The sequence below is a fragment of the Pelobates fuscus genome, chromosome 1 (genome assembly GCF_036172605.1).
Source record: "Pelobates fuscus isolate aPelFus1 chromosome 1, aPelFus1.pri, whole genome shotgun sequence".
In the NCBI taxonomy this organism is placed as follows: Eukaryota; Metazoa; Chordata; class Amphibia; order Anura; family Pelobatidae; genus Pelobates; species Pelobates fuscus.
Window position 1 is genome coordinate 92244965 of NC_086317.1, and position 11649 is coordinate 92256613.

The following is an 11649-nucleotide window of genomic DNA, read 5'->3' on the forward strand; positions in this document are numbered from 1 at the left end:
CCTTTAGTCCTGGGTAATTGGATTACTTCTCCAATTAACTCCAGGGCAGAAGGGAGGAAACCAGGGTGCATTGTGGGGATGTTTTTCTGCCAGCCAGAAAGGAACAAAAGATACTTTTAGTAACTTTTGAACCCCTGGTCGGATTCATGCCATTTTTTAATATGTTGTTCCCCTGAATGGATTGATAGTGGATATGTATTTTTATGTGAATGTGATGTATGGTTTTAAAGTTATGAAAGTTGTGTAAAAGTATATTTTACACTGTATGCATAATGGGATTATGTGTCACACTAAGGGGAGGGGATGTGTGGGAGGTAACATCTATGTCATTGGTTCTTTTATGCCTCCCCCTGGGTGTGGCCTGTATGTGTGAGTTGGAAATAAAAGCCAGGCTGGATGAGCCAGTCCAGAGTTCCTGCTTAACCCTCAAAGTGGAGTGTCGTCTCATTATTGGGGGGAGGATTCGTGGTATGCTGTTCCAGTTTGACTGCTAGGAGTGTAAACCTATCGTATGGTTTTTCCTATTCGGCTGTATACAGCATTCATATGCTAGAGAGGATTCCTATGCTTCTCAGAGTCGGTGGTTGTGGTGTCTGCTGCAGTGCTTGAAGTCCTCAGGAGCGCTAGGAGCATCCTTCAACGGAGGTACCCAGTCGGGGTGCCAGGCGATCCGTTACAGCACTATTTACAATATTTTTTTATTTTAATTTGCATGTAGTTCCTGTTGTTGGCCTACATTGCCTACTTATATATAATTTAGTAGTTGCCCCAATTTCTATGGTTAATACTGATATATATTTTTTTTAACCAATCTAAATGATGTGATTCTTCATGACTTTGCCTAGTAATATCTACATGTATTATTGGTTTTTACCTCCCCTGTAACTGTTCATTACTGTATCAAACAATTCATTCACAGTGGGAGGTATTGCATGAAATATACTCATACATATAGAAATGTAAAGACTATACTCCCCTCTTTTGAAAATGCAAAAAAAAATTGAGAAAAATGTGTAAACTAGAGTGGTCTAAAAAAAATGTCTACAATGTTTCCCCCAACAATTAGCCAAGCTATTTTCACAATTATAGCCTTTTCAGAATTAAAGCCTTCTTCCATTAAACATTCCAAAGTCATGGTTGTGTAAACAAGGCAGGTAAAGTAACTTGCACGATTCTATATATCTTTAAATTGTAGTTTTTGCAAGGCTCTTACTATACCATTACTATACTATTGTAGTTTTTACACTGCTTTTACTATTTTACTCCTTTTTCCTTTATAAATCTGCACATACTGTTCAAAAATGTAATACATTTTCCATATTCCTACCCAGAGATCCATTTACCTGTACTTGAGTGTACATAAGTGACAAGAAGCTTGCCACTCATGAATTCAGCAGTACGAAATAGATTTTTGTGGAGATACATTGGACATTATGCTTTAACAGTAAATTTTACTGATAGTTAATTAAATGATTTAAAAAAAAAAAAAAAAAATAGGCGGACAAAAACTGAATAAAGGTCGGAAATATTTTTTTCTGCAGGAAACCAGTTTTATTACAATTTAAGTATAGAATTAATTGAAGCTGTGAAGAAGACAAAAAAAAAAAGAGAGAGAGAAAGAGAGAAAGAGAAAAAGCATCTATAGTACCAACCTGTCAATTTTAAGATTGGTGACAATTCTGCCTATACACATATATCTATTATTTTCCCTGGGGAATATATTCCTGCAGAGGATAAAACCACCCAGAACCTAAAATTCACAGACACAAGTTTGCAATGGTCATTGTTAGTGCAGCAAAGCTTCGTTCATACTTTAAAATTTCATTAAAAGGAATATTAAAAACCTTGTACTGTAAAGGGAAAATGAGGCAATGTCTCAAATTTTAGGTGCTGAAACTCAAGGCTTTAAAAAGAGGATACTTCCTCTACTTTTTTTTTTTTTTTTTTAAAGTATAGTCATTGGTGGCTCAGAAGGATCTTTTTTCTTACACTAAACAGAAAATGGCAGCCTTTAATCTGAGCTAGACCTACCATCGTAAGGTGCGGGTTAAATAGTTGTGGCACTATGCCATTAACTCTGTTAGAGCCAGAGGGGCAAACAATGCTTTGCTTGCTGCTCTTGCACTGACAGTGTTAAGCCTTTGAGTGGCAGAGGGGCAATTTGTGAAATGGAGTACATTTTGTGCCCCTTTGCCACCAAAAGCGTGAAGGAGGCAAGCTTGGGAAAAGTTTAACACTTGAAGAAAAAAGAAAATGACAAAAAAAGTGTCTCATGGGCCGATGCATCATTTAAAACATACATACACCAGATACTATAGCAAAAGGGAAAAATAAACCACTGCAAATATTTACAAAAATAATGAATTAAAGACGTTAAAGGTTTTCTTTACAAATAGCTGTAAATTGGTAATTTGTCCAACTGTCCACTTATCTCTTTAAAACATCTTTACATATTTAATGTAGAACATCAGCTCTGTATTAATTACATTCTGCCAATAGGCCTGGGCAATGCAGGCCAATACACTTCTATAATATACACGGCTTTTAAATCCCTGTGTTGGAAGGTGTCCATTTTTTTCCCCAGCCTGAGGTATGCTTTAGGAAAAGTCTTTTAGGCTAAGAATCGAGAGTATGCTGTTGGAATCCTTATATATACACACACCATCATATATTCTCTGCAATGTCCAAATAGTTTCATTCGTCACTGTCTGAGAGGGTTTCATACTGGGAGGACAGGAGAGGTGCTGGCTCTCGTTCCCACATCCGGCTCTGCTGGTGACCAGTACTTTGAGTCATGGAGGGTGGTGCACATGACATAGAAGACGGAGGGGTGTTGCTCAGCATTCCCATAGTCAGGGGATTGTATGGAAACTGGGTAGAACCTGCAACAGAAGAGCAAAAAGTGTAAATAAACACTACATAAATATGTTGTATTTAGTTCTAATTATAGGTAACCTATAAAATAAAGGTATAGCAACAGAACATAACAAATAAAAATAATAATAAAGAGATGCTGTGGGCCCCCAAAAAATTTAGCTTAATGAAGCAGTTTTGGTGTATATATTATGCCCCTGCAGTCTCACTGCTCAGTTCTCTGCCATTTGAGAGTTTAATCACTTTGTTTATACAGCTCTTTGAGTATGCAAGGAGTCACACCTCCCTGCAAGTGACCTACAGTCTCCCTACACACTTCCTGAGAGAAATATAATTTAGAATTTCTCATCTCCTGCTCTGTTAATAGCCTGCAGGAGACTCTTGTATGTGATTAAAGTTCAATTAACAGAGCAGGCAGTAAATACTTCTAAAGTAAGTTAACATCGGATTGAAATGAAACGACTTTTTTTGGGCAGTCTGTGTGAGTAACAGGCAAGGAAGGAGTGGCTAGGGTTGCATACACAGAAACAAAAGTGATTTAAAGGGACACTATAGGCATCCAAACAACTTTAGCTTAACCCCTCTTAAGGTTCAAGTTCTGAACCAAAAGAAAAGCTAGAATTTAAGTATGTGTATGTTCAACCAGAATTTACTTTCATATTAGGTTCACCCACACTTATAAATAGGGCTTTCATTTCACATCAAATATTTACATATGATAAATAATGAATAAAATCTAAAACAAAAGTGTGAAATATTCAGAAATGTTGTCATTTTCAAAGTTCTGCATGTTTTTGTTTTACTGTGAATGCCATAATAAGGTTAGTTTTTGCTGCAATAACACACACATAATTATATGCTGTGATGTCCCATGAGTACAACGATGCCCACAATGTACATATTCCATGGTGTTCTGGAAAGTTACAGGGTCAAATAAAGAGCTTGCCCATTTCAGGTTTTACAGATTGAAATTTTCTTAACTGGTTTGCTGGGACCATGTTGACTTTGAGACTGTATGGAGGCCCAGGAATGACAATTACCCCCATTATAAGTCTGGACATTTTTTTTAGTAACCACCCTGGCCAAAGTTAGTGTTCATGTTTAATTTATTTTCAAGAAAAATAAATAAAATCTGCACTTTTATTGATGATCTCATCGGATTCCATGCCCTAGTGAACTGGTCTATGCTTGGGGGAATTCCCCAGACAGAATGTAGACCTGCTTTTATGCACATGCTTGCCAAGTTTTTTTCCCTGAAATAAGACATGCCCGGAAATAAGCCCTAGTACGTTTTTTAGGGCAAGAATTATAATAAGACCCGGTCTTGACAAGGAAAGACGATTATATCCTGCTTATTGTCGGGGAAAGACTATTATATCCTGCAAACCCAGGAGAAATACCGGCACTCCTGGGTTTGCAGATAGTGATTCCTTTATTGTCACAAGTAGTCAAATATTTCAGTTTCTCATTTGGAACGTTCATCAGGACATAGAAACTTATCATACAGATAGAGGTTTTTATACAGGACAAACAAATCAGTAAATTCATTACTCACCACCCCAGATAGGGTTTTTTGGGTTTTTTTTATTTAAAATTCATATTAAGATGCACACATGCATTTACTTATGTCTTTTGCTATTGAGCAGTAGCATTGACACACACTTTATTTATGATTTTTAGCACTGATTTGACATGTATTTATTGTCTGCTCCATTTTCAATTTTACTGTGAAGAACCACTAACTAAAGAAGGGATGGTACTGTGTGTATCCTATGTTTTTGCATTCTATGTTTCTATCCACAGTTTATAGTTTCTGCTTAGAGAGAATTATTATGTGAATAGATGTCTTCTTTCTTCTATTGGGGCTCATTACTATTATCTGTTTGTAGGAGGATCTGGGGGAGTGGCATGCTCCAGTAGTCATGGAGACGCATCCCGGGATACGTCAGCAGGTGGGTGGACCTTCCGGATTGTCTTGTGGAGTGAATCTCCCTACGACGTCAGTATGCGTACGGGCGGCCAATCGCCGAGGAGCATCAGCGGTTGCCCTGGTTACGCAACTACGCCGGATGGACCAAATGTGAGGGCGGGATTCCCAGGTGTTGTGGATATGTGCCTGGTCTCTGGAGCACCTAGACCAACCCACCAGACGAGGAGCAGCTGGGGTGGTGAGTAATTATTTAATTTACGAATTTGTATGTAGTGTATAAAAGCCTCTATCTATATGATAAGTTTCTATGTCCCGATGAACGTTCCAAATGAGGAACTGAAACATTGACTACTTGTGACAATAAAGGAATAACTATCTGCAAACTCAGGAGTGCTGGTATTTCTTTTCTTTTTTTTTAAAATTCTTTATTTTTGATCACACCCCCGGTCCATAGGGGGGGGGACGGGGCCGAGTCCTTCCAGATTCCCGTCTCAGGTTGGGCGCTGTGTAGCAGGATAGTGGGGCAGCGGCCTTCTGCCCCACTCACTGCCGGAAAAGCCCTCAGATCGCCGTACGAGGATCTCTCCTCCAGGGGACTGTAGCTCGTGAGCCAGCCTCTCCCTGGATACAGCCGTCCCCTTTTTGTAGGTACCAATACTGTCGGTCTGTTTGTCTTCTTAAAGACTTTTTTAAAGAGTTTTTGGACGTTTTGAGTATGGAGTTGCAGGAGCTCTGCTTGCCTGTGACCGTCCAGCTCGGCGGTCCGGCCCCGCCCAGGAGTGCTGGTGTTTCTCTACATTTGAAATACTTAAAATTTAAAAAAATTGGCACCTGGTATAATTTGGCTGGAGGTAGGAGTGCAAAAGCTTGGAATATATATATATTATTAAAGCCCTCCTTTAGTAGCAAACTTGAGCCTAATATCGAGGGGGCACTCAGATTAAAGAAAAATCCTGGCACAATAACCACAACTCTCTGTAATGGTTATGGTGCCAGGAGTGCCGTGGCGCCCTCCCAGAGTAAGTAGTGCAGTATGTGTATAGGGGGGGCAGTGTGTGTACAGGAGGCTTTGGGGGCAGTGTGTGTGTGTGTGTAGTTGGGGAAGGAGGCTGATTAAAACAAATACTTTTTTTTCATAAAAAAACAAAAAACAAAAACAAAAATAAAACAAAAAAAACATACTTTATATCCCCCCTCCCTTCTTACCTTTGCCCAGGGAGGGAGGATATTGATTGTGAATCCCTGGTGGTCCGGTGCAGAATCCCTGAAGGTTTTAGTGGGGAGTAAACTGTAGCTCCTAGGGCTAGAGTTCACTCTCGCGAGAATGAAGCATTGCCATGGTAACCACGGCAACGATCCGAACTTGCAAGAGGAGACATGACAGAGCTGCAAGCAAGTGCTCAGAGGTCTCCTCTCCCTCCCCTGACGGCTGCCAGCATAGTGCCAGTGAGGGAGACCTCTGATCTCCCCTTTGGTCCGTGAAGGCACCGAGCATAGTTCCGGCCCTACATGGACCACCAAGGGAGAGTCTCAGCACTGTTATTTTCTCTGTGAACAACAGAATTGTTGTTAACATCCATTGTCACCCCACTACAGTAGCGCACAGATAGATGTTGACTGCTGATACCCTATTCCCTATTGAAACTGTGTGCTGTTCTTTGACAGCTATAAATTAAAGTACATGCACTGCCCAACCCTGTTGACTACCCAGGCTGATTAAAAGTGCAGATTTCACTGGAACGTTTTATGTGTTAGGAGTATTAACTGCACTTTATACAAGTGCCAAGCTTCATGAAAAGAGAACATTCTCCACTGAGCCAACAGAAGTGAAAGGCGAGCTCTGCCAATTCCCCACCCCCAGTCATAGTGAGCCAGACACCCACAGGACTCATTACACCTATGAGCCCATGGTGAATTTGTACTTTCCAGCTCGTGTCCCCCCACCCTACCAAGAAATGCTGGAAAGTGTGCACGTAGCCGAGAATCAGAGGCATCTCAATGAGAAGCCCTGTGATTGGCTGTTTCCCTAGAACATCTGAAAGTCTGTGCCAGGGAAAAAGGAGAGGGCTTGCAATGGCTGCAGGCAGAAGTTCTGAAGCTTTTGCAAACATTTATTTTTTAAGAAATACCCACAATGAAAACTAAAGGAGAATATATATAAAATTGTGAACGGTTTAAAAAAAAAAAAAAAAAAAAAAAAAAATGTGTTGTGGAGTCTTCCTTTACTAGAATGGTTGCATAATATTGTAATAAAAAATAATCAAATAAGTGGAAATACATTTCATACTTTTAAATAAAAAAAAAAATAAAAAATCTAATCAAATAAATGATCAATTACAAAGCAAAATATAAACGACTATGAAACTTAGTCCGAACTTTGCTGGATTCCTTGGAGTTTATATTTGCTGTATACAAAAGCTTTGAAACAACTCAGGAAGAGATGCACAGCCAGTGAACCACTCATCAACAACTCCTTTGTTGTTAATGCAACCCATCAGCATGAGGTTGGTTACTGGCTTGCTATTGAGGCTTGGAGTTACTTGCAGAGCACAAACCAAGAAAGTTATATATATATAAATATAATTTCCTTCTAAATTTGCCACACAAATTATATTTAACATTCATAAACAAACTATATTTTCCAAACTCGATGAATAGAAAGAAATAGTGTTGATTTAAATACTTTATACATATGGAGTTTGTAGAAACCAAACTCATGGTAATGCGTTGGAGTGGGCAGTGTAAAGCTGATGCACTCTGCACTCTCACTCTCTCACCTGTGGAAGAAGGTCTGTCTTCCCAGGCCCATGCTGGTGCCTGCCTGTAATCTCCTTCTGAATGAACTGAGGAGACAGAAGAGGGCCGTTCAGCCCCCATGTATGCCTGACTGCCAGAAATGGGGGACTTCGTTTTGCGGCTGCCAGGTTTGCTTATCAACTTTTGCTTGGTGTTTCCTCCGCCTGTAACATGGAGAACTTTGTATAAAAGGTAGTCTGAAAGGGCAAAACGAGCACAATAGCTGGTGCTAAGACTATGCATTAAAGAATTGTAAGCCCTTCCAATAACAGGTAATGAAAGATGACCTCCTTATATTACCAGCGGAGGAACAAATAAATAAATAAATAAACAAAACAAAACCCCTGGAGCTACAGATGACTGTGGTGAATGAATGTGGTCAATACAATTCAGTCACCTGGCAGCAAATAACCTTAGAGAATCAGATTAACCACAGATATTCCAAAGATACTCCAGTTATGATTATCAATTTCCTTCTCTCAACATGTGAATACTATAGAGTGCTGAGCAAAAGGTGTACGGGAAGTGTCCATGAAGCAGCCAAGACTTGCTCTGGTGAAAAAATTATCTCACGGCTTAGAAAAAATGAGTGAGCCAAAAAAACAAAACAAAAAAAAACAAAAAAAAAATACAATACAAGCTGTTAACAGCCTCTTTATTTCCCATTAAAAACACACCATTTCCGTAATCCTCCCATCTCAGGCACAGCCCTCATTTTGTTTAGTTTTATACAAACAGTAGCATTTTGTTAGTTTACAAAATTATCGTTATAATGCCTATGAATTAATGTGTGAAGCACTGGCAAGGAATGTTTAAATTCAGACATTAATTTTTTTAAAACCTCAAGCTCTAGACTCTTACAATGTGCAGGTATTGTACTATGAGAAGAAGAGGGGGAGGGACATATTTTTACTGCTCCCTTTCATTCACATACATCAAATGTTTCTGTGAAATGTGCACTAAAGAGCTAATTTGTGGCCTTTTCTCTCTTATTATTAACAAGTATATCCCTCTATATTTCATATCTGTAAAAAGAATACGTCTGCCAGAGCTAATTTAAGAATCTCGCTGTATACAATAGTGGCAGATCATACAAGCTCAATACTAATCTGACTGACTTCTTTACTTCTTTGAAGAAACACCTGTTTAGATGTGTTAAGACAAAAAGTAATTGTCTTTATTTTCTTGTCTGTTCTGTCTCCATTTTTCTTTTAGTTTATTTCCACCCAACTAGGCTTTACCAGCAGGGTTCAATTGCACAGTCATGAATCTTATATATTATATTTATCTTCTTTATCTTCCCAGCAATTGCCAGAAACGTTGAAAGTGGTCACTATCAATATCTTACCAGTTAATGCATTTTTTAAAGTGGATTTTGGAGCTTTGTCTAGGTTAAAATTTGTATGCTTTGTTTATAATTTATCCATACAAAATAAACATTTAAGAAAAAAATATTGTAAAAAACAAAACAAGAAACAAACAAAAAAAATTGTCATAAAATAAATTCATGAGCAGTGAATGTTTATGGTGCATAGACCGCCTCTTAAAAGTCACAATGAAAAAGGCTTCCTTATACCAACCTGAGTTGGGTGAAGGGTTTGCATCTTCTCTGCGAGACTCATTGTTAGAAGATCCTGAAGAGTTTCCTTGAGCAACTCCCATCAACACTCCATGATCCTCTGATTTATCATCAAAATTGCCCATTAGAGCTTTGCGAATAATGTCCTCCAGACCCAAGTTGCTAGCAGGATCAGCAAAGGAATGACTCCGAGAGCTGATGGAACCTAAGAAACAATGTGATTGTAAAACAATGAAAATCTTATAAATTGATAAATGAAATAGGGCTTATTCAAAGACAAACACAATATACTCCAGTAAAAGGCAGTAAAGACTGAATGGACAAATCATTTGACATAGGTCACAAAATAAGAAATTGTACAAGAAAAATCTGGGTATTAAATTAGCTCATCAGGGCTCAAAATTTCCATTGTTCGCTAGTCATCAGAGAGTAAAAAAATAGTCCTGGCAAGTAGAAATTTAGTGTGCGATGGACTCTCCAGGCTTGCAATGGTGAGTAACTGATGCATAACAAAAAACCCACAAAAAAACCTAACCCCAACAGTGTTTACAATTTAAATACAAGCATAACATATCTGAACTTTAGATTGTGATACAGAAAAATACATACTTCTCTACAAAGTCATGCTATACTTCAAGGACAAGTACTAACTTGCACATGCAGCAAAATAATGCTTTCAGAAATGAAAGGCGACGCACACAAACTATACACCAAAGAAATCTCAATGATCAAGACATAACACTTTATTTAAAATGTTTTACTTTAGGATTTATGGATATCCCTAAATGGCATCCATAGATCTGTGATCTTACCAGATGTAGTGACTGCTGGCAGGTTAAATATCTCGGTTCCTGGCTGAGCAGCTGCTGTAATATATGAATTATATTTTCATTAAATTAATCAAAAAGTAATTTGGCTAACAGCATTTAAGACTAGCAGACTAAACATTATTAAAAAATAAATCATGGATACCAAGCAACATTTCATATGGATGGAGAGAATGATCAGGGAACACATTCACTTTATTAAATAAAATATACTACAAGAAAGTACAGTTTCACAACACTTATTTGGAATACAAAAAAATAATATTGCTAGTAAAATGCACAAATGCCTGTACCACCACAATCGTTTGTTTTATAGAAAGTGGTGTTTTGCGTGTGCAAACATGTGGCTGTCTCTATAGCAAATGGCACAAAAGCGGTTACATAAACAGTTAATTAAAACCTATAGAAAACCCCCACAACATTTAAAACACAACTATAAAAGTATGTATCTTGTTTGACTTTGGTTTTATCGATGTACAGATCAAAAAACCGACCCTTTTAAAATGGGCAGTAATGCTGTAAAAATATTAGTCTTTTAGGAGCATGTTTACCACACACTACTCAAGCACATGCTGAACTATTTTCTTCAATTCAGCAAATAGAGTATATGAGGTCTAAAGGGAGCCAATATGCACAGAGACACAAGCTGTCTGGTGCGGCTAGCTATTGTTCAGTTGTACAAATAATAAATAGAATATAACTACATTCAATTCTGCAAAAAATAATAAGAGGAAGATATCAAAGGTTTCAGTGTAAGAGCAGAATATTTTGATCTGAAACACACAGTTGAACCATTGTTACATAAAGCTTGTACACTGCTTAAGAAAATACAAATTTAACTGATGCAGAAGACATTTAGAGGCAATAATTTAAGTTACTCTGAGCAGGTGGGGTTTCATATTATGAAAGTAAAAGGACAAAGGGGTAAGTTTAACCCTTTTTAACCAGGAGATTTTATTGGACAGATGTAAAATATGCACAGAATATAGATTACGTAGTTCAGAACAGAGTTCTGGGCTGCTAAAGTCATGTGTGAGCAGATGTAACTGGCCCCCCTGCACAAAAGACAATATATTTCTGGATACATGTACATCCAGACTCCTACCACCATTAAGTGGTCATTGTGGTTGTAGTAACCATTTTAAGCAAGCATGTCAAACTTGCAGCCCACCTGCCCTGGGGGCCACTTTGTGTTGTGGCTGCAAAGATATTTCCAGTCTAATTTTGGCCTTCCCTTCCACGGCCCATAGCATGCTGCTGCAGGCCAGCTTGAGCAGAGAAAAGCTGGTCTGGAACTGGAGAAAGGCAGCTCGTCTAAAGGTTCATTGGGGCTTGGGGGACCTTCCTGTGTAGTGTTAAATTGAGGAGGGAGGGGGCACTGTATTAAGTTGGGAGAGGGAGGGAGCAAGTGTATTAAATTGGGGTAGGGAGTAGGGCAGTGTATTGGAGTGGTGTGTGGGGGTGGGGGGCAGTGTGTTATATTGGGTGGAGGGTAGTGTATGAAATTGGGGGAGGGAAGGGAGCAGTGTTTTAAATTAGAGTGCTGGGAGGAGGGGCAGTGTATCCAATTAGAGTGGATGGAGGATTAGATTAAGGGACAGTATATTAGAATAGGGGAATGGGGCAGTGTATTAGATTGGGCC

At 38.6% G+C, this 11649-nt stretch overlaps 1 protein-coding gene across 11 annotated transcripts in view; it reads right to left on the bottom strand.

The window, feature by feature from the left end:
- Positions 1-1528: 1528 nt before the first annotated feature.
- NCOR1 (nuclear receptor corepressor 1) overlaps positions 1529-11649 on the bottom strand; it is a 122278-nt gene continuing 112157 nt past the window's right edge. For 10 of the 11 annotated variants that reach the window (XM_063450056.1, XM_063450055.1, XM_063450058.1 and 7 more), the window contains 4 exons: positions 9992-10045; positions 9181-9384; positions 7582-7764; positions 1529-2882 (listed from right to left, as the gene is read on the bottom strand). In XM_063450056.1, the coding sequence (XP_063306126.1) occupies positions 2695-2882; positions 7582-7764; positions 9181-9384; positions 9992-10045 (629 nt within the window). In that variant the 3' untranslated portion in view covers positions 1529-2694. The remainder of the gene's footprint in view (positions 2883-7581; positions 7765-9180; positions 9385-9991; positions 10046-11649) is intronic. The other variant, XM_063450057.1, reaches the window with a different exon arrangement.